Consider the following 22,159-nt stretch of genomic DNA (forward strand, 5'->3'; position numbering starts at 1 on the left):
ATTTGTGCAGCTCTCAAGGACCATGTTCACTTACATATAAATAGAAGACACTTCCATAGCCTTTTAATTAATGCCTATGGCAATGCATCCTGCTGTACTTCATTTGACAAGGATTAGCAAAAAAGTGCCTAAGATCTCTTCCTCCCTGGGCAACTTTCTCTTGTACAAGTGATTTGGTAGAGGTTGTGTGGTCTTTTTTAAGAAAGAGCTTCATCTTCCAAGGAAAAACAACAAAATAGTAGGTATACACAGCATTTACAATAGGTTTTAATAAAAGTCTAAATATTTGCTTTTAAATGAACCGATAAGCACACATTTATATAGTCCATTAATTCTGGATGTCCTTAGGACATTATTAAAGTGATCTGTCTCTCCAAATGCACTGGAAGACTTTGATTAGTTAGCAACAATATTAACAATATCTCTCTTGTGTGTTTTTATACACAGAGAAGACATAAGCATGAAGAAAATTTAGGGGCAAACTTAAATCTGTGCTTTCATTGCTGAAATAAAGCCTCCAGAAAGATTTATACTTTATAGCTCACTGCGTATGCATTGGGAGAAGCTACTTTTGTGGCACAAATACCCTTCTTTGTTGCTTACCAATACCCGTATTCAGTGGCACAAAGAACAACTGTTGTAAAAAATATTAGTATGCAGATGCTCTGGTGTTTTGTTAATGCATTTAATTAAATACAATAACTCTTTTGTTTGCTTTTCTTTTTCTGTCCTTGAATGGATTTGTATTATGGTATAGAACCTAGGCTTAGAGATGCTGTTTAAAATGTTTTGCAGTTTCAGAATGTGTCACACATCCAAGTTAGTTACTTTTCTTTTGTTCTACTAAGAAAATCATTTGGGTATGTAAGTAGTTTCTATTAAGTTTCAGAGCATCTTCTAAGGAAAACACAAATTCCAAAGTTGCCAGCAAATATTTTCACCGCTAATGAGGTCTTCAGTGACAGTTAGGCATCGGTTAAATAATTATATTCCTGAGGGACTTTCAGATGTTTTAACTTAAGAAATTTTTCTTGAAGTTCCCCATCATTTTCTAGCTAGTTTTCAAAAAAGATTTTTTTTTTAAATCTAGTTTTCACAAAAGAAAGAAAAAATTGCATAGCAAAACTGCACTTTATATTTTCATGTGAAAAACTGCAGCAGGCTGATTACAACCAATTGTAACCTACACACAGGTTTTGCAGAAGCCATCATTACTGTTTTGTATTGTCACCCATACAGTTATTTCACAATTATTCTCAGCCTGATAAAAGGTTTCTTTAGTGCCCTGTGGGTGGGTGAAACCATATGAAATGACTGTGTCAATTCTAAAATTGCTCTGCTGAATCAGCAAAGTACTTGAGCACAGAGTACTTCAAAAACACAGCAGTATTTGCCAGATCCTATCCCTCCCACGGCAACAAGGATCAAATCAAATGAGAATGTTAAAAGGTAATTAGGACACCCTAAAGGTAACACACGACTAACTTATCTCTGAATTTCTGAGCCCCCTTAACTCCAAAAGACATTTCTGGCACAGAGTGTGTGGGAGGTGTCTGTGCTGAAGGTTGCTCCTCAAGCAGTGACCTACTAATACTCTTTTGGTGTTCCTTCAACATAAGTCATATTCTTCAGTGGGTGCAGTTTCCTTTAGAACAGGAGTCATGGTATAGACCATAAAAACCTCCATAAATCTTTTTGTCACTGGTAGAAGGAGCTACTACAGCTGAAGGAAGGGCTAAGTGTGCTGCAGCTGATGCTTCTTATAAACTTTACTGGGTGCATCAGCACACAACTGTGGAGAAGGCAGCACGCATTTCACTTACCACAGGGGGTCTGTCTTGGAACCTTTCTTGGCTGAAAAACCCCCACCTTGTCAGTTGCTGGTAATTGTTTTTGTCACTTCTTACAAGCACTAAATGCAAATTGGACAGTTTTGCTTTAGGCCTTCAGCATCAGTGCTAGGACATTGTACCTGGAGTGCCAGGATCATCATACATGAACAAAAACTGTCATGAGACAGTTTATGAGAGGCCAAGCAGAAATTGCAGTTTAGTGCTGTCCTATTTTGAAGTGAGGACAACTTCAGTACAATTTTTGGGTCAAAAAAACCCTTCTCTTCACTGTGCTTGTTTGATGGGTACTGAAGTTGCAGTGAGAGATTCCAAATGAGGCCATAAGCTCTGACATGGTGGAGAGGGAACATGCACTTGTGAAGGCACAGATCTGCAATGTCACTGTAATTATTTATTCTCTCCCCCGCCCCGTTTTGGAGAAAGATGGCATAATTAGAGTTGCAGTCTTCAAGGGAAAGTACAGGAATTCTGATTACCCACTGAAAACCTCCTTATCCACAAGCCTTCCATGTAAATACCGTTAATCTCAGTTATACTTCAAGTAATCTATTGATCTATTCATAAATGTGTTTAAAAAAAAAAAAGCAAAACCAAAAAACACACCAAAAAAAAAATCACCTAGAACTACTGCAAATTTGTGTGAGAACATCATTCTGGTTTCAGTTCCAAGATAACTTAATGTTCTTTAAGGCTGGAAGAGAACATAGTTTCATTACAACTGCACATATTATGGGTTTTGTATGAAATGAGCATCTCAAGGCAAGGGAAAGAAAGCGGCATTGTTCCAGGGCTGTTTTTCACAGGCCTGTATTCATATCTCATCCTTGTTGTTTGCAGGAGAGGCAGATGTGAACCAGAACAATGGGACCTCCACGAAGAGCCCAGCGGTGACAGACTCCAAAGGCACAGCAGACCCGAAGAATGCCTGGCCCGAGGCCAACCCAGCTGACAGGACTGGTCGCCCCCACTTGATCCGCCTCTTTTCCCGAGATGCCCCAGGAAGAGAAGACAACACCTTCAAAGATCGGCCCTCAGAGTCAGACGAGCTACAGACCATCCAAGAGGACAGTGCAGCAGCTTCAGAGAATTCGGATTTGATGGCTTCACAAAAACGCTCCTCTTTCCGACACGGATCAAAACTGGCATCTGCGAGCACTATAGACCATGCCAGACATGGATCCCCACGGCACAGAGACTCGGGTATACTTGACTCGCTGGGCAGATTCTTTGGAGGTGAAAGACACGTTCCCCGGCGGGGCTCGGGCAAGGTGAGCTCTGAGGAATAGAGAACTGCAAGGCTGCAGCAAAATGCAGTACAGTTAAAGAGGAAGGGTGGGTCTGAAAGAAAGGTCTCACTGCTATAAGGCAAGAGTTGACCTAGCCAGCGGGATGGTACTTGTAATATAATGCTTGGCTTTAAACTGAAAACAGCAACAACAAAAATAGCAAACATCTGGGAAACAAGAGGAGCTACTCTGGGTAGTAACAAGGAGTATTAGAAATCCAGGGGGCTCTAGAAACATTACCAGGAGAAGTTTTTATGAGCATTTAATCCGGTCTGTTGTATGTATTTCTATGCTGTGCCATTTAGAGAAACTTCAGTCTGCTTTTGTGTGTTGTTCTTAAATATTTGCAAAAGGGAGCTGGATGAGAGCACTAAATGCAAGACAGTGGCTACATATCTTGGCACTAACTGAGGGACAAACTTGGAAATAGATGTTAAAAAAGGAATTGTGCCCAAATTCTCAGCCTGCTTGTGCAAGGGTATGTTTAAGGTCAGTTGACAGTGTTGCTGGGGAGATGGCTTGACAGATATTACCCTGAACCCCAGGTGTACGAAATAATCCAGATGCTTTATTCTGACAAGAAGCTGAGATTTATTCCAAGCATTTCATATTAGATATTGAGCCATTTTTACACCATGAATTCTAAAACAAAGCATTGATGAAAGGCTAGTAATTAAATTCTTCCCTTTTCCAGGATACGTGCCTCCTTTGATAAATTATGCAGCTGGCATATTAGTTCAGTATTATTCAAGTGGCAAAGTTTAAGGTGCTTTTGCTGTACTTTTTGCCCTGTAAATGACAGGTGGAGTCTTGTGTTTGTGTGTCCACACACTACATAAGTATTCCAGTGGAACTGCTGTAGGGCTGTAAAACCTTTCTTTTAGCTGAATTTGTTGTAGTTGCTCAAGTTGTGTGTTGCAAAAAGCAGCGTTCGTAGTTGCTGGCTGATTTTTGGAAGTTCTTTGACAACCTTTGAGGTCTGTTCAGTGTTCCAGCTTGTGATCTGCGCTGTCTCTCAGTGCTGCACTGGGACAGGACACAAACTGCCCTGTGATGTAAAATAGATCTGTGGTGGTCCAACAGCTGTGGCTGTCAGTGTCCTTCACAGCTCCACACCTGGAAGTACAATGTATAATAGCCCTTCCCTGAAGAGCTGGTGTAATGCAGAGACCACTGGATGAAAAACACTCTAAAAACTTAAAACCAGAAGCTTCTCACACTTGGAAGGTGGTACTAAGCAAGCTGGGTGTTTTGTTCTTTTTATTTCTCACCTTTACCAATTGGGGCGTGCAATGCTATTGACAAAGATTTAGCAGCCAGGCAGCTTTTTCTGTAGTAACGCTTCTGTGCGTAATGTTCCTGTGTGTAATGTTCATAGAGGCAACAAGCAGTTGCTGTTAGCATGGAGAAAACCTTTTTTTCTTACTGTTAATGCAAATAACAGAGACTGTTCCCAGCTGCTATTTTCTGGAACCTGGTTGGCCAGCTCAACTCTTGCTGTTTTGCTCATGTACTGTGTTACTTGATGAAAAATAGTGTATGAAATGTTCTTTGTACACCAAGGAGACAATACCAAAAAGTTAGATTCTGCCTATAGAATATACAGAGGTATGTGCATTTCTGCTTGGCAATAAATCAAACCAACTCAGTTTTTAGCAGTAATGACTAAAAAATGTCTGCAAGCTGTACAAATTCTGTATTTTATCCTTTGGCGTGAACATGATTGCAATGATTCTCTATAGATTTTGATGTAATTATGTATGAGAGGACAGGAGATCATCTCTTTTATCTCTGCTGTAAAATGCTATTTTGAAGAACTTAAATGTCTGCAAAACAGAACAGAGTTATGGACAATTCTGACTTTTTTTACCTAGCAGAAATAATTGTTTGGGATTTTTTTTCCCTTAAGAATGACTACTCATAGTGTTACAGAGTCCTGATTTGCAGATCTGAGCTGGTAGCACAGAGAAGTTGAATTATTTGTAAAAAGTCAGTCACATTAGGACTTCCAGTGCCAAACCATCTATAGCATTCTTCCACACAATGATAATATAGATATATGGTCTAGGAAACGTTCCTAGGAAACTCTCTTGTGGGAGGGCTTCAGTGTGGAAAGTATTGAGCAAATGGCACAGACAGTCATTTCAACTATTATTTATTTAGCCTCTGAAACAATGCCTTTTTGGTTTCTTGTATCAAGAAAGACTTGTGGTGTCATTTATTTATACAAGTGAAGACAGAGGAAATCTAGACAGCTCATGTGTGCTTAAACCCCAAATAGTTGTTGCCATTTGCTGAATTTTTGCTTCATCATCAACTGATAGATGATGAAGGTGTTCATGGACCAGCCAAAATAGACTGAAGTCCCTTGGCAGTTTTCCAGACTCCACTAAGTAAACAGGTCTTTGCTAAATAAGGCACCACTAAAAGCACCTTAAAGGATGATTTTCAAAGGCGTGAAAAGTTCCTAGAGCTGCACTGTTTATTTGCTTGCACTTTTTTCTGTATTTATTTTGAAGCATTTCAAAGCAATTCTGCAGCTGCCTTTTTTGCAGTCTTCCTTTTTCAGCCAGCCCATGCCTCAGTGGGAGCATCTCAACTACCCACACCAGCAAGCACTGGAATGCAAAGACAACACTCGCTCTTTGTACAGATTTAGGGCTGACATTCAAGCAAATCACATTATAAATTCTTTGTGGAGGCATTTTCTTCTTGCATCCATAGCTGAGAAGTACATTAATGAATAATATTCGCTATTGTGTCCAGAAAGGTGGGGTAGGAACAATGCCGGGACTGTTTCATGGCCTCCTTTTCTCATGTGGAGCAGGTTCTCCCTTGCCCTGCAATTCTGAAGTTAATTTAAGAGTGCATGGGAGTAGTTAAAAACAGAAATACTGGAATGTACAGAAATACTCCTTTTCCTCTTAGGGGCAGCAAGTGCATTTGCCATTTTCCCCCCAATACCATTGAGATCTTGGGTAGCTGAAACGCCATCAAAACCAGCTTGAATTTTGTACTTTTAAGAAAAACTTTCAAGGTAGAATATTTGAAGCAAACTGTTGTTGTGCACAGCTCAAATTTAATTGTATTGAAAAGGAATTTAAAATGGTGACAGAAACTGTGCTGCAGACATTTTAAATAGCATGCAAGAGAGAGTAACATAACAATAAATTATTTCCTTTCTAATATTTTAGAATATTTGTCTAAACAAGTTTGTTAAAACAATCAAATGTTCTTTGTGCCTCCTAGATTCGGAGCCTGTATTCAACTTCAGTATGTACTGACTGCTCTTTTGTTTCTTTGATGCAGTTGTTTATGCTTTTGTAATCTGTTGTTTATGATTTTTATTTTCTTTTCTACTAAAGTTTGGATTGTGAAACAAGAACTTTTCTGTCTTGGTTTAACATTTTGCATTAACGTACTAAACTTTAAACTACAGTTGTGACATAAAGAATCCAAAATATGTGAGTGACAGTAAACAACAGGTGAGGCAAGACTTAGTGAAAGATTGAATCAATTCCACATTTTGCTTTGGTTTTGGATGCAATCATGTAACAGTCTCCTGTTGCCTGAATGAAACCTTGCTCCTGTATTTCCTTCCTAATTTCTATGCATTTGGGTGCAAGAAATATGGAAGGTAAAGATGAGGCTTCCCCATACTACAGACAGATATGAGGCAGGAGCAGCACTGGGCTGAAGTTCTTCTCAACTTGAGCAGAACCAGGGTTTGGGATCAGCATTTCCAAATCAGCATTTCCTAACCCACTCCTGTGCTAAGCAGTTGCTAGAGTGGGGATCTACAAAAATGGCTGTGATAACCATGCACAGGCAAAAAGTATAGGAATCACAGTTTTAAATAATGCCATGGAGGGACAAATTAATTAGGATCTTCTTTTTTTTTTTTTGCACTTGAACTCTATTCACATTTCCTGTGGAAGCTTTAATGTATACTACAGCACCATGAAGAATCTGAAAAGTAGTTAAATCAGTGCTAGTCTGACTAGAATATGATGTGATTTAAGTAAATACTTACTGTGATTTTAAATTCTAAATCTTAGTTTTCAGGGAGTGGTATTGCTTGTGATACACTGTTTTGTAAAACCTGCTGTTCAAGCAGTATGCTTGTAAAAATTTTTTATAGAATTTTTGGTGGTTGTAACAATAACTGTTTTAATCTTCTGCTTTTTATGTGCTTTATGTATTCATTAAACTGTTTACATCACAAAAAACAGTGTACTAATGATTTAATTTGTTTTAAATGCTTTAATCCATTAACAGAAGTTGCAACAAACTACTACTTGTACATGAGAAGTTTTTAGTTCACTAAAGTGGCTGCGTGTCCTTCTGCAAAATTCCATTAGAACAGTGCATTGGACAGAAGGGAACAGAGAGGTTTCCTTCTGCATGGAAAGGATAGGGTTTGAATAAAAACCCCTGAACATCAAATTCAGGAGCTTTGGTTATTCAAAGCCTACCCTCTCCTTCCAGAAGGAAAGCTCTTGAATCTGATGTTCTCACTTAATGATAACAGGAACTGAATCTGGCCTCTCGTTTGTAGCAGGTAGTAATGAATGTGGAGTACCTAAAAATGAATTAGAGTAACAGAACTGTTGATTTGAAGCTCATTTAGCTTGTGCAGTGGTAGAACCTCAGAATACATTAGATCTGCCTGGTTTAAAAAAAAAAAAATCCCCTGTGAAAACCAAGGAAATACCAACTGGTGAGTATACACACCATGTGAAAAGTGAAAGGCCTAGGAGCCAACATTACATGGAATTGATTTTGACATTTAACACCTGTATAACCATAAACACGTTATTTGTGCCTAATATCTATATAACACATTATTTAATGCACTGGAACTTGCATTTTCAAGGAAGTTACTGCTTATTATAAGCTACTAGAGAAAATTGGGAATTGGACTATGTTAAATGCTCTTTAGTCGGTACTTTCAAGTGCAAGCACTAAATTTTGGTAAAGTATTAAGTGATGCTTTGAGCTCACCTGACAGCTGCATGGCAGGGTTTGTTCAGAAATGGGATAAAGTGTTTGGGGACTGCTGATTTGTATCAAGTTAAAGAGGAGGTCATGACTGGGGAGAATGCCTGTGTGCTCTGCTGTTTTTACTGGTTTTTAATATGGTCTTGTGCCTCTTACATTGAGAAATGTATTAGTAACATGTTCAGCCTAAAATAGATTAATCAGCTGAAGCAGTTGAAGGATCATTGTTTCTAATCACTCCACAGCAAAAGGTTTCCCCCTTTCATTAAATATTTAACAGGAGATTTCTGTTCAGTCTTTGGTTGACTATTTCTAGAGTCTTCTATCCATTAATATGATATAATATTAACAGTAGCATGTGTAGGGAGCATGTAAGTTCTACAGAAGAGCTCCATGGATTCTTTTGAGCACTTGGTGTGTTCAAAGCTTGTGGTGCCCTTTGCCTGGGCCTAATGGCAGGGCTGCTAAAGGGGCAGTGATGGCAGCTTTGGGACCTTTTGGTGGGAACTGGCCTCAGCTGTTCTCAGCCATTCCTCTCTTGTTCACCTGCATGGCCCCACAGCCCAGCTGAGAGTAAGGTCTGGATGTAATTGTAAAACCATACATCAGAGGGGGAGTGTTTGTTTAAAGAAGTGCGAGGGCCAGGCAGGGACCCCAAAATGTACCTACAGATGGTCAAATAGAGCTATTAAATATTTAGCACGAGGATTTTTTCTGCCTGAGAACAATTTAATCTGTTTACTTCTCTGCAGCTGAACCAGTTTGATAAGTAAGAAATTGCTTTATATTAAAATCGGCTATATTGGTTTTTTCTATCACATTCCTTGCAAATGAAGAACTGCATTATCCTTAGCACTTTCCATCTTAGAATGCCAAAATAAATTACTTTCTTCAGCTGTTTTCAGATTACAGAATGGTAAATGCTGCCAGTAGAGAAAAAGTTACTACTTTTTTTCCCCTGACCTTGTTTTGCACCTCTGTCATCACATAGCATTATTGACAATTGCTGGCTTTCACCTTTTGTACTGATGGAAAATATCTCACCATGTTCCTGAAATGGTCTCCAGTTAGATGTGTTCAGTTACACATTACACTCCCACGTTACTTGGTTTCATTTCTGAGCTGCAAGAGAAATCGTCCGCTGGCAGGTGATTTTACTGAATTTTTTACAAATCAATTTAAAAATGTTGGTAAAGCACAAATTACTGCTTCAGACCCAAGATGAACCATAACTCTCTTTTGCTTATGATGCAACTACTTCTATTATTTCTGATACACCATAAAATTAATGTGCCTTGGAAACTGTTCAAGCCTCAGGTTTGGAGTGGTACATCTTCCCCACTTTATACCAACAATATTATTGGAAAATTTTACCATGGTACTTCTTTCAAAAAAATATGCTATTAACCATGCCATGTCTAAATATTTCATAATAGTAAACTCTCCTTGCTATTATACTCTCTGTGCAAGTTATGCTGAGACAGGCAATAGTGCTTTTAACAACCTGTACTAGAGTTTAGCTTGTCACTTCCTTACCTATTAAAGGCAGAAAAGAAATAGAGTTGGGCCAATCCTTCAAAGATGAGAATTGATCAAGTATTTTGTAGGTGGGTGGGTGAATGCATGCGATCTGAGGTTTCCAGAAATCAAGGCTCTAGTAACATTTTTAAGGCCCGCAGCTGTGACACCTGGTATTGATATCTCTTTTTTCCAAATAATTCCCATCTGGCTTATTGTATTACCTTGATGACTATATGAAAATACTAGGGAACTTTATGACTATATGAAAATACAGGACATCTGAAAATTGTAGAAATTTCTGCTTTCTTACCAACGGCCATACCTACAATGTTGCATTATTTTGCTGTAGCAGCACCAACAAACAGCTGCATCTCCACCAAATACACAGGTGACTGGTAGAAACTGATCGTGGTGAATCAGTGCAGGATGCCTTCCATATCTTGCCTATATACAGTAAAGTCCTTAAGGCTGTGAAATTTGATGGTAGCAGAAGCTACTTGGAGAATACCTACCAGCCAAAGTTTGGTGTGGGTTGTGGGTTTTTTGTTTGTTTGTTTGTTTTTCTGGAGTAATTATTCTCAAACAAAATCCAAAACAAAACCAGTCAAGAAAACCCCCACCCAAACCATCGATCATTTCAACAAAACTTAATCTATGTCATTGATACCAACTTGATAAAATAACAATACTGAGTATGCACCAGAGACTACGTCCAAGCAGATAAAGAACTTCTATCATGAAGAATATTTGAATAAAATTATTCATGCTAGGCAGAAAAAATGCTTTAAAAAAGCCAGGTCAAATTAAAGCACTGGGTTTTGTCTCTGAAACCATTTATTGAGTGTCACAACAATGGAATAAACTGGACACAGGGAAAAAAAAACCCGAGAAGATATGATGGCACTGGTTTCTCATTTGAGTCCCATCATAAACCAGAACTCTCCTGAAAAACTGGCTCCATTCTTCTTTTTTCCCCAGTAATTCTTTTGCCTGCTGATTTATGAACACTAATCATCAAGGTGTTAAGGGGTAACAGGGTTATGGACAATGTGGTTCTGGATTATTGACTGGCCTCTCTCTTGACTGGGGAGCATTCTCCATTGTTTCCTTCTTCATCCTTGTGTTTCTTACTTTTCAGTCATCTCTACTGTTTACTGCCATGTTTGTTATTTCTGTCATTCTACTAAGATTTGTAACTCTTTTTGTTCATCACCTATTTCTAGACAAAGATTGATCTCAGCACAGACCTGAAAGGCAGAATCTCCTGCATTTTACATCCCTCTTCCTGCCAATTCTCCTCTATACCTTTGAGCAAGTAATTTAATTTCTGTTTTAACTTCCACATTAGTAAAAATTAACAGCACCATTACAAGGATGTGTGGCTCATCCTTCCTAAAGTGATTTTAAAAGCCTGCTGAATTAGGTAATTAACTATAATGTCATCACCAGATCAGCCAGTGGGGAAGACGTCAGCATTCCCACTGCTTTTGGTAACCAGATCAGCAAGTCATGGACAGCCTGGGACAAACACTGCCACCAAGAGCAAACTCTGCCTGGATTGTATGTGAAGAAGGAACCAACACTACCAGTACAACACAGCTCTGATTTAGCAGTGCCTGCGCACAGAAGTTATATTACTCCTAGAATAAGCATGGAAAAGTACATCCCACATGGGCTGTGTATTCTGTCGCTGCCTGGTGAAAGCTGGGGTAGCAGCACTGGAAGATTCTGACAAACTGTCAGCCATGCCCAGGAACACAAAGCCCCGGGGACAAAGCCCCTCCAAATCTCAAGATGAAGCAATTTCTGTATTCAAGTGCCTGTCAGATTTCTCGTTAAACTATATCACAGATTTCCATTTTATTAAAATAAGAAAAGAAAAAAAAAAAAGCATATATATTTACTTAAAGGATGCATCTCAGTTCCTGTTTGGCATACATATTTAGAAACCATACTGACTACCTCAGTTTGAACCTAGATAGGAATTTCATTAGAGTTTGGATCCAGAGTCCATTTCAAGGACTAACACAAAATTAGCTGAGTGGCTTACAAACTGCCTGTTGAACTTCCAGCTTTTTCTTCCCACAGAACAGAACAGTGTTCATCACGGGATAATTATTCTTAAAGAGTAATTTTTAGTCTACCAGTACAGTTCCAAATGTCTTAGTGGGGGTGGCTAAGCATTATGGACAACCTACGGGCTGTGGAACGGTTTGGTTTTCTAAGTAAACGCAATTTTCATGTCTCTGTGAATTTGAAATGTGAGGATTTTGTATGATATCTTTTAAATTCATGCACAGAAACTCATTAGGTATCTTGCAAACAGAAGCCTTTGGGAAACCATGAAATCCACTGAACCCATGCTAAAGCCCTTTGTTTTCCATCTTCACCTGGTCTGACTGCATCTTAAACCAGCTATTTCCATATTTCATATATATGGATTTTACCAGTAGAGAAACAACATGGGATGATGTATTTTAGATCGTCATCTCACAACCTAAAGTAGGCAACAAAAGCACACAATGGTGATACCTGTAAAGAAACTGTAAAAAGCTGTAAATTCAAGTACTCCAAAAGTATCTTAACACTGTTATTGTCACACATGCGTATCACAGACTAATGAGGAGTTAGAGCTATTTACATGCATATGAAATCTTCAGCTATAAGAAATGCTCTTGTAGAGGATGAGAGGTCTCAGAGAGATTATAATATGCATTTAAAAGTCCTCCCTAATGCATCTGAGGTGCTCGATCTGACATATTCTGGTTATAGCAAGCAAAGTCAGAGATGGATTTCACTACTGAAAAAAAAAAAAAAAAAGCCTGTAACTGCTTAACTGTAGGTTTTATCCATTTTATACTCAAAGCCAGTTGTTGCACAACACTGAAAAGCATGTGTGTGTGTATATATATATATATATATATATATATATATACACATATGAATATATACCCACCAACTCACACAGACTTGGGTATCTTCAGGTCAATTGAAAATATAATAATGTTGCACAAAACCCCAAATGGAGCCCATACTGTAAAAGTGGACATTTAATTTTTCTTTTTATTAACAGCTCTTACAAGATACTAATACAGGTTGCGCCAGTAAATGTAATTATGCTGATGTGAAAGTACACGGCTAACAGAGAATGCAATTCCAATGTACAGCTAATGTTGAAACTTAAAATACCTGCATGTTTTCTTTGAACTGCATTCACAGTTACTCTCTTTATTTTTTTTTCTTTGTCTTAGTGGCCAACATACCACCATACTACCAAGGTACGTGACAGAGTAAAACAATGCAACTTTCCTGTACATCACCAGAAAGAACCATAAAGCACTTTAAAAAAAAATCACTCCCCTTACAGGATAACTGTGGGTATTTATGTATATTTTAAAGAATTCTTATTTAGATTACTAATCCTTAAAAAATCCCATTGATTTCACAGTGAAGTTGCAAATTATGTTTTTGTCATCAGATTTCCCAGTTACTGCTTAAATTTCCAGTACTGGCAAATATTTTTAATTAAGATCATTCTGCTTTAGAGTTCTTTTTGGCTTTTTTGAATGTGCAGCAAAGTTGACATAGTTGAGATCCTCAACTGAGGTCAAATATTTCACTAATATTAACTGTGAACAGGAAAAGCTGAGCTTTCTTCTGTTCAAGTTGCTGAAGAATTATTGTATGTTTAAACTTTCTTTAAGGGCACAAACAAGAGGCACCTTCATTTTAAACTTCACCACTAATACTCAAGGGCTCTGAATTCATGCTCATACTTGGCAAGTACATTTCAAAATACACAGATATGGAAGCCAAGCACACCTTTTATTGGCAATGCTCTCAAGACTGAAATTCCTAACACTGCAAGAGGTGTGGGGAGAACTCACTGAAACCCCTGGGCAAAAGAGACCAGTAAGACAAAGAAATAAGAAGTAAGTTACATCCTTTCCTAAAACACAGTTGCTCTTCTTTATTCCTGTTAGATTTTTAACCAGAATATTATTTAAAGGCAAGCACTTAAAACATATTTAAAGGGAAACAGTGATGATCTGAATGCAATAATGAAACACATGGTAACTGTTAAACTGGGTTAATTCAAAAAAGTCCACTTATAATACACCATCTCAGTAGCTCATCATAGCAGTATAAATCAGATTTATTTTCTCTTTTAATTTCAAATCCATTAGAATTTACCTTTTAACACCTACAGACATAAGTTATTACATAAACATAAGCAGTGTGTGGAAAACACCACTGGATTTTGTTTTCTGTCCTTAGGAGTCCAAAAATTTGAAAGAACCAACCAGAGATGAAAGAGTATTTTCAACAACGAATTGAGAGGAAACATGTAAATTACCTGTCACAAGTAAAGAATAATATCAAAGGTTCTGAAGACAGATGAAGTTTGCTGATGACAATATGAATGGAAAGCACTTTATTTTGAACACCAGGAAACTCACCCAGAACAGCCATTAAAAATAACTTCAGATTTGCTACTGCTTCCTACACATTAAAAGGGCGGACAATTGAAGCCTGTGATGACATTTGGCACTGAAGGCAGAAGAAACTTTGTATTTACAGTATATAACAACCTTTCCAATAGCCCAAGTCATTAGCACCTAATAATTGATCAGAATGTCAAAATCAAGAAATTCAACCCTATCTAGGTTCTAAAACCTTATTGTCCCAATTTTTCTCCATTCCTGTGGCAATCCATAGCGCATCAGATCTGCAACACGATGGTCTTCCATTTACTCTAATGACAAGACAGTCAGAAGGTTTCAAAGGGTGATTTGAATGTAGATTAGCAAGACAAAACCATGGCTAAAGTAACATATTCTAAACACTACTGGCTCTCTATTTTGGCAATGCTGGAACTAGCAACCAAGTAGAAACTGCTGCAGAAATATAAGCAGGACTTGACACTAGAGATTTCACAGATGCAAAATTCCTGTTTTCCTGCTTTTAAAACACTTAAGTGTCCACATACCATCAGCATGCAAAAAAACAACCCTGATAAAAATCAGCCAAACTCTTCTGCATTGGTTATTTTTTTCCCAATGGAAATCAGTGTCATAAACCACATATCAGACATCATTTGCACTATTGCTCAGGAAGCGCTATTGAAAATAGAAAGCCCTGCTGAAATAGAAATTGTCACCCTCACTTGATTCCCTCATTCTAAAAAAACCCATAGCTCTTGCAGCTCATGAGTGTAACACAGTCTTTGGGAACTAAAAATGATACACGATCTATTCCTGCTTTCCAATGCAGAATGATCCAACATAATTTAAAGTTTTTTTTCCATTCTGGTTTATTTTCTAAATAGATCATTTCACAGTCTATGATCCTACTTTGTAATTTTCCTTAAATAGGAAATTTTTCCTAAGTTTCTGTTGCTTGAACTTTCCAATAAGAGGTTTAATTCCGCAATGGGCTGTAACATCAAGAACATGTGCATCCATATATATGCACAACATATGTGCACATATATATGTCAGTGCCATTTCACAGCACTGACAACTGTAGGGAGCAATCTCTGTAGATTTTCAAAGCATATTCCTCCTGCTTTCACTCATGAAAATGATTCTTCATGCCATGGCTGCTAAGCTGTCCTTCCCAGCTGACTGGGGCATGTGCCTGTTTTGCTTTTCAGGACATACATGCAGCCAGGGTCAGCCACCACGTCGGGTCCATCCCCCCAAGATCTCAGCATGGCCGGCCTGTTGATGACAACCCTGTAGTCCACTTCTTCAAGAACATTGTAAGTCTCCCTTCCTCTTATGCACCAAAATGAATTTTTTTCTTTAGAATGCATCAGTAAACAAACACTCCCCAATCATTACCCTTTATTTCGAGCCTCAAATTGTACTGTGCCTTTTGCGCTCATTATGCCATTCAAATACAAAAATAATTTTTACCTGGAAGTCAAACAATACTGAAATGCTACCAAAAAAGCATGTGAACCTCCATCAGCATAGTCAAATGCTAACCATGTCAGTTACACAGTTTCACCACAGACAGGTTTTGTCCTTGTGTCTTTAACACCAGTAGTATTCAGGAATTATTACTGTTTCAAGACAGACATAAATTCAGTGCATTCCAGGCAAGCCTAATACAGCAGAGGAGCTTCTCAATGCAATTACCATTTTTAGCTCATGGATAATGGGCAAAAGGTCTGATGATTTCTGACATTTATTTTTGCCTTCGTTTCACAACTCTTGTGTTGGTTTTTAGGTCTCACCCCGTACACCTCCCCCAATGCAAGCAAAGGTAAGCAGTTTCAGGGACTCAAGACATTTACGGGCATTAATTCACACTAATTCAACTGCAAGCCTGATTCACTGTCTCTAATGGCACTAAATAAAAGTTTACAGGTATCACTAGGAACAATTTAAACCAAAAGCCTAAGACACAGAAGCCATGGTTCTCTTTCTCACTCACTTCCTGACTTCGTGCATGACTAATTGAAGCCACTTGCAGGGATTTTTTTATTCAATTTATGGTGTGATTGCTTTGTGTAATGAACTAACTATAGAAAACGCTTTCAAACAAGTCTCACTAAGCAAGACCTGTCCTTCCATTTACTAAACTGAGCAGGCTTCTGAAGTACATAACACTGACAAACCATGGCTAGTGAAGTCAGTTCTAGTAATTACAATAAACGATTTTGCCTTTTTTTGCTTCATGAAATGACTATACAGACTGCTGTTCTCAAATCCTGCCTGCCTCATTATCTGGCCATTATTTCATAATCTTGGCTGTCTTTTCATCTTCTTCTGTGTATGGCAGACCCAGATGCTGTGTTCCATAGTGATCACCATGTCATTGTTTCTATTTCTTGCATGTACAGGGAAGAGGATTATCCCTCACCAGATTTAGCTGGGTAGGTGATGAATGTGCTTTTGGTAACAGCCCTTTTATCTACCAGGCCAAAGCATATCTTGCTCCATTGCCTCAAGCTGCTGCAGCAACGTGATAATTTTGTCTCGAGTTTGCTATTTTGCTTTTTCTGTTCCACTTTTCTTCCTCTTTCCACAGCACTTTAAGATGGTAATTGTGTTGCTTGCTCTTATCCTGCAATTTGACAGCCCTTGCAGCAATAATTTCTTTTGCTTCAGCACAAAGGGAGCAAAATCCACTGCATGGCAAAGCTCTCTTCCTTTAAAGGCTCCTGGAAGACCCATCTGGTGCATTTTTCTTCTCCTGGGACGGACAGAAATGGGAGGGAGGGCTGGGACAAGATAGGTGCTTATTCCACTTTTTCAACTGCATTTACACAGTCTGCAAAACTAATGCTGTCACTAATCTCAGTATTTTATCCCACCTTTCCTGTCAGTTAGAAGTGATCTGCCTAAGCAATTCCTAGACAAGTTCTTCCTAGACACAGTTCTCTCACAACTAATTAAATTCTACTTCTCTACCACAGGTTTGATTTTATATGAGATGGCATGTAAATTACTGGCATTTTAAGACAAAATATCAAAGCCTTCAAGCCATTAAGCATTTCTTTCACTATCAGAACACTACATATTAGCTGATGTGTTTGACATCCTAGAACTCATGAAATTAAAACATTTTTAGTTTTGTCACACAGGTTAATGTTCTGAGTATTTAATTTTTGAGTATTAATTAATTTTTTACAGATTGATGCTTCCCTCAAGTTTTTATCTATTCAGATAATTTCCTAACATTTTCCTTCATCCTTGTTTATTACATAAAATATTGTTTTATTTCAACAACCTCCAAATTCCTCATTTGAGTATTACATTACAGTGATCACAAATAAAGACTACAACATGCATATGATAATTTGAATGTGATAATTTGCAATATGCATTAAAATCTTTCTTTGCAGGGTGGTGAAGCACACAAGCCAGGATATGGAAGCGGAAAATTCTATGAGCATAAATCTGCTCATAAGGGACACAAGGGATCCTATCATGAGGGCCAGGGCACTCTTTCCAGAATCTTTAAACTGGTAAAGTACAACTGAACTTTAAGCACAAAAAAAATTGAACTGGGAAAAAGAGAAGCTAAACCTCTCCAGAACCTGCCATGTTTGAAACAACCAGATTTCCTTAAAGCTTCTGAGGGAATTAGATTTGCATGGAAAAACCAAAAGATTATTTTGTGGCTTAGGGACTACTTACATGATGGGACACAAAGGTAAAAATACACACTTAGTGCCCATCAGGTAAGAAGGTAAGTCCACAATGTCCCACAAAGACCTGCACCAGGATCAGTGTCGTTCCTAAATGCAAAAATGATCTGGAATATGTAAGACAAATGAGATGACACAGCTCATTGCTGCTAAATTATTTCAGATAGTGAAAATGAAAGAGAACTGATAAACTGCAAAAGGATAGTACAGGGCAGTGCTGGACACGTATTTGGATGTGGTAACAACTCCAGCAGTCCCTGCTTGTTCCCACCTCAGGTGGGAGAACTCCTACAATATGTCAGTACTGCAAGTTAGGAAACCACAAAGTGGGGCAAATTACAACACTTTCATGTTAGAAATAAACAACTGGTCAGATTATCTTTAGTCTGGTTCAATTCCCCATTTCAAAGCACAGCACAGCCGTAACAACACAACAAATGAAAACACAACAGGAAAAAAAGGTCAGTGGTGAGGATTTTTCACATTCTATGTCAGGAAACAGACACATTAAAAGCCCACTATACTCACTGGCAGATACTGTAAGAAAGACTCTATTTTCCCTCAAAGGCAAAGATGGCAGTGAATTTGTAACAAATCACCCAGTGCACTATTTGCACATGAAGATGCCATCAGCATTCAGCTTCAACTCAGAAGGTCTGAGACCCTTAGCAGAGTTGATAATTTCAAACTCTTACTATATCTCTCTGCAACAGGAGATGTAACAGTGCCTTCATCTGCAGCAAAAAACACATTTTTGTCTCTTAAACAGTTTAGGTTCAATATCTCCCATTGTACAGTTGTTTTCCAAGTATATGCAGCACCACGTGGCAGCACAAACACTTCAAGGAAGTAACAGGAATTCTTATGTTGCAATTTAAGAAAAAGAATGATTTCTTCAGAGGCCCATTTAAAAATCAAACACATTTTAAGTCTTCATACTGTGCGTTTGGTAGTTTTAGTGGGGTTCAGGTACATCAGCTATTCCATGGCTATATATTGAAATTATTTCTAAAATTTCACCCTCTCAACATCTGAAAATACGCATTAATGATCTCTCATGAAATTTAAGATATTTTTTATTTGCATATCCATCACAGCTATTTTAGCTTAGATTTATATATATATCCATCCCTGAGAGATATATTCACCAGTTTTACTTTTTAGATAACCTTTTCCCAGCCATTACAATTCCTGGAACTTTGACACAAGTTTTATTCAGGCCCATTTGATTTAGATCCATTGTTTATAGCAGGAGGCATAAATTACTATTTCTTTATATAATCAATGAAAATCAATCTTCTTTTTGAAGTGAAAATCCTAGTAATATTAAGTGTTCTACTAGAGGCAACTGCAGGCTATTTTCATTAGATAGTATTCAAAATTTTATCATACTTACAACAGATTGATGTTCTTCAATGCACAGCCCCAAACGTAGATTAATTTCTAATTAATGCACCTCTGTTCTTCCCTCCACAGGGAGGCTCTGGGTCCCGACCTGGATCGCGGTCTGGTTCCCCCATTGCTAGGCGCTGAAGCTCCAAGATGCCATCCAAGGACCATGTACTCTGCTTCATAATATAACTGCCTTAAAATTAGTAACAGCTGCCACAATTACCTAGATAGATGCAATCCATTACTTAATGCCAATTAGTTTCTGCATGCAGTAGATGACACAAACTTCTATTGGCAATCCCTGAGCAACAGTTGAATGAAAGGAACAGAAAAAGTAGCTTTGCTAGATGTTTTCCTTATTTTATGTGAAGTAACAAGATCTCTGACTTTACCCTTTCTTCTTCAGGATGCCCTAACTGTATGCTGGACTCCTTTCTTTCTCCCCAAGCACCTAATTTAAGCTCAACTCTTCTGGTTTCGTTTTAGTGAACATCAGAAATACAAATAAAGAGCTATAATGTCTTGGATACTGAGCACTGCTGTTAATGAATTTTTGAGACACTGCTGTTAAAAACAAAAACAAAAAAACCCCAATATGTGCAGAAGTTGTAAGGACTGTTTATCCAAATTTTCTTTTTCTTTTGTTTTTGGTTCTGTTTTAATCTTCCTTCTCTCACTCACAGAATAATTTATTTTCATAACAGGATTAGGCAGTCATGGAAAGGTTTATCAAACATTGGGAGTTCAAAGTATGTGAAGTGTGGGAGGGGGCAGATGTTGAAGAATCAATACGATGTGGAGCAATAGCAATAAGGAAATCCTTTCCATACCATAAATTGCTGATTGCATCCAAACCATTAGAATAAAGAGTAGATGAGGGAGAGAAAGAGGATTTCAAATTTGAGTTAGACTAATGTTAAAAAACAAGGGATATTCCCAGAGAAACATCTAAGATGGCACATGTGACCACTGGATGTCACTGGTGCTTCAATAAACTGCTGCAACAGCATTAACTTTGCAGTACAATAAGTAAATAAGCATATAAACAAAAAAAGTCTAATTTCTGAAAGAAAGCCCTTCAGTACTGGTATCTCAGATAGTCCTGCACATCTCACATTCGATTTCTTGGTACTTCTCTTGGTATTGCAGCAGTGTTGTATTTGATTGGCTCATCTTTTGCCTGAGTAACACCTGGATGCCTATTAAGGGCAGTGCACCAAAGCAAACTCGTAGTAAACTACTGTGAACATTTAACTGTTGTATTGTAGTTGCCTCGTAGAAATAAATTATAGCTTAGTTAGATTTAGATAGGAATTGTTCACAAATTACTAAAATGAATGTGTGGAGATGGTATTTCCAAACACACTTAGGGAAATAAAAGGCTCTTCTGAATTGCACTGTTTTATTACTTAAACTTACCATTTCTTCAAACTGTCATCTAAGTGTCTGATTAATTATTTTATTTTTTTAGTTTTAGCCTATGCACTGTAGATTACAGTTAGTGCTTCTTAGGTTGAAACAGCATTCCTAATAAGTGCCCAGTAAAAGTTACCTATAAATATATATGTTAATTGCATTTCACATCTAAATCTATTGTAGGTTTAAATCAATGTCCATTAATATGAAACAATGGAAGACGAGATGATAGAAAATACATAGAGACTAAAGAAAACAGAACTGCCAAAATTATTAAGCAGACACACATATTACATCTATTACCTTCGTTGGTTGCTATGTGTATTTTTCTATTGTAGCTTCATTCAGATGTATACTCTGCAACGTAATAGTTGATTTAATTTGAACACATATTGTTCTTATAGGAACACAGCTTTTAAAAATAGTCACTATTGAAATAAAGTAATCAACTTGAAATGAAACTTGGGCCAGTTTTGTTTTTTACAAAGGAAAATTACATATATAATTTATATATATGTATATATTTAGGTCTGTTTGGTTTATTCTCCCCTTCCCCCCCCCTTCCCCCCCACAGATTTTATGAATAATGCTCAGACCCTGCACAACAGGCTTCTAGTGACAATGCATGGCCCAGAAGACTGACAACAGGACACAAGAATTATGGAATGCCAGTGTCTACGGATTAACAGCTACAGGCCAAAGGGATATTGCAAGGCATAAAATATCTATGAACAGGCCATAAAAACCAGCCCCCTTCTCATGAGCAATTGTGGTGCAAACAGCCCTCAAAAATGTGAAAGAATATTTAAGGTAAAAAACGCAGAGAAATACATCTTCCAAAATACTGCACTATAGAGTAACAGAATTTAACCAAAACTTCTTCCTTGCCTTCAACCCTCTTCTTTCCCCTCAGTCATCTCTCTCAGAGGGTCAAAGTCGCTTTTTTGGACTTACTTCCTTTAGAGGAACAGGTACAGTACTTGAAAGCATTGTTTTACCAATGAAAGAGATTAAAACTTAGCCTGAAATTTATTTTTTTATCTACACACTCGTAGTTTTGATGAAAACCTGGAGTTTAAATGGCATTTTGATTTGTAAGCAAAGGATTTTTCCTGAAACACAATGAACAACCAATACCAGGAGTGCATAATTTAATGTATGGAAGGAAGGGGCATAAACCAAAGGAAACTGTTAGCAGACACAAGCCAAAACTCCGAAGTTCAGCACAAGCCTACTCCTGCATTAAATCAAAAAGAAGAGAGGCTGTCCCAAGCACTGTTCACATACCCACTACACAAGGTGGCACTTCAAGCACTCCTCAGAACAGTTCTTTCGCTTCCTTAAATAATAAACCTGCTTTAACACTGCTTTTGAAAATATCAACATATTGGTTACCTTGTTTGTGTTTGTTCTGAACATCAACACATACACTGCTCTGAAAAGCCCCAACTCAATCTTACCAAGGCTGTAAAAACCTCTGTCAAGACACCTGAAGTTCACGGGGGAAGAGGATGCAGGGAAGCAAA

At 37.9% G+C, this 22,159-nt stretch overlaps 1 protein-coding gene across 3 annotated transcripts in view; it reads left to right on the forward strand.

The window, feature by feature from the left end:
- Nucleotides 1-21,094, forward strand: part of MBP (myelin basic protein) — an 85,005-nt gene extending 63,911 nt beyond the window's left edge. The window contains exons 3-10 of one of the 3 annotated variants that reach the window (XM_066328151.1): nt 2,691-3,121; nt 6,389-6,412; nt 12,913-12,939; nt 15,318-15,425; nt 15,899-15,934; nt 16,515-16,547; nt 17,520-17,642; nt 19,302-21,094. In XM_066328151.1, coding sequence (XP_066184248.1) covers nt 2,691-3,121; nt 6,389-6,412; nt 12,913-12,939; nt 15,318-15,425; nt 15,899-15,934; nt 16,515-16,547; nt 17,520-17,642; nt 19,302-19,358 — 839 coding nt within the window. In that variant the 3' untranslated portion in view covers nt 19,359-21,094. The remainder of the gene's footprint in view (nt 1-2,690; nt 3,122-6,388; nt 6,413-12,912; nt 12,940-15,317; nt 15,426-15,898; nt 15,935-16,514; nt 16,548-17,519; nt 17,643-19,301) is intronic. The other 2 variants (XM_066328159.1, XM_066328169.1) reach the window with 2 other exon arrangements.
- The last annotated feature ends 1,065 nt before the right edge of the window (nt 21,095-22,159 follow it).

This window comes from Sylvia atricapilla, chromosome 1, assembly GCF_009819655.1.
Source record: "Sylvia atricapilla isolate bSylAtr1 chromosome 1, bSylAtr1.pri, whole genome shotgun sequence".
Taxonomy (NCBI): domain Eukaryota; kingdom Metazoa; phylum Chordata; class Aves; order Passeriformes; family Sylviidae; genus Sylvia; species Sylvia atricapilla.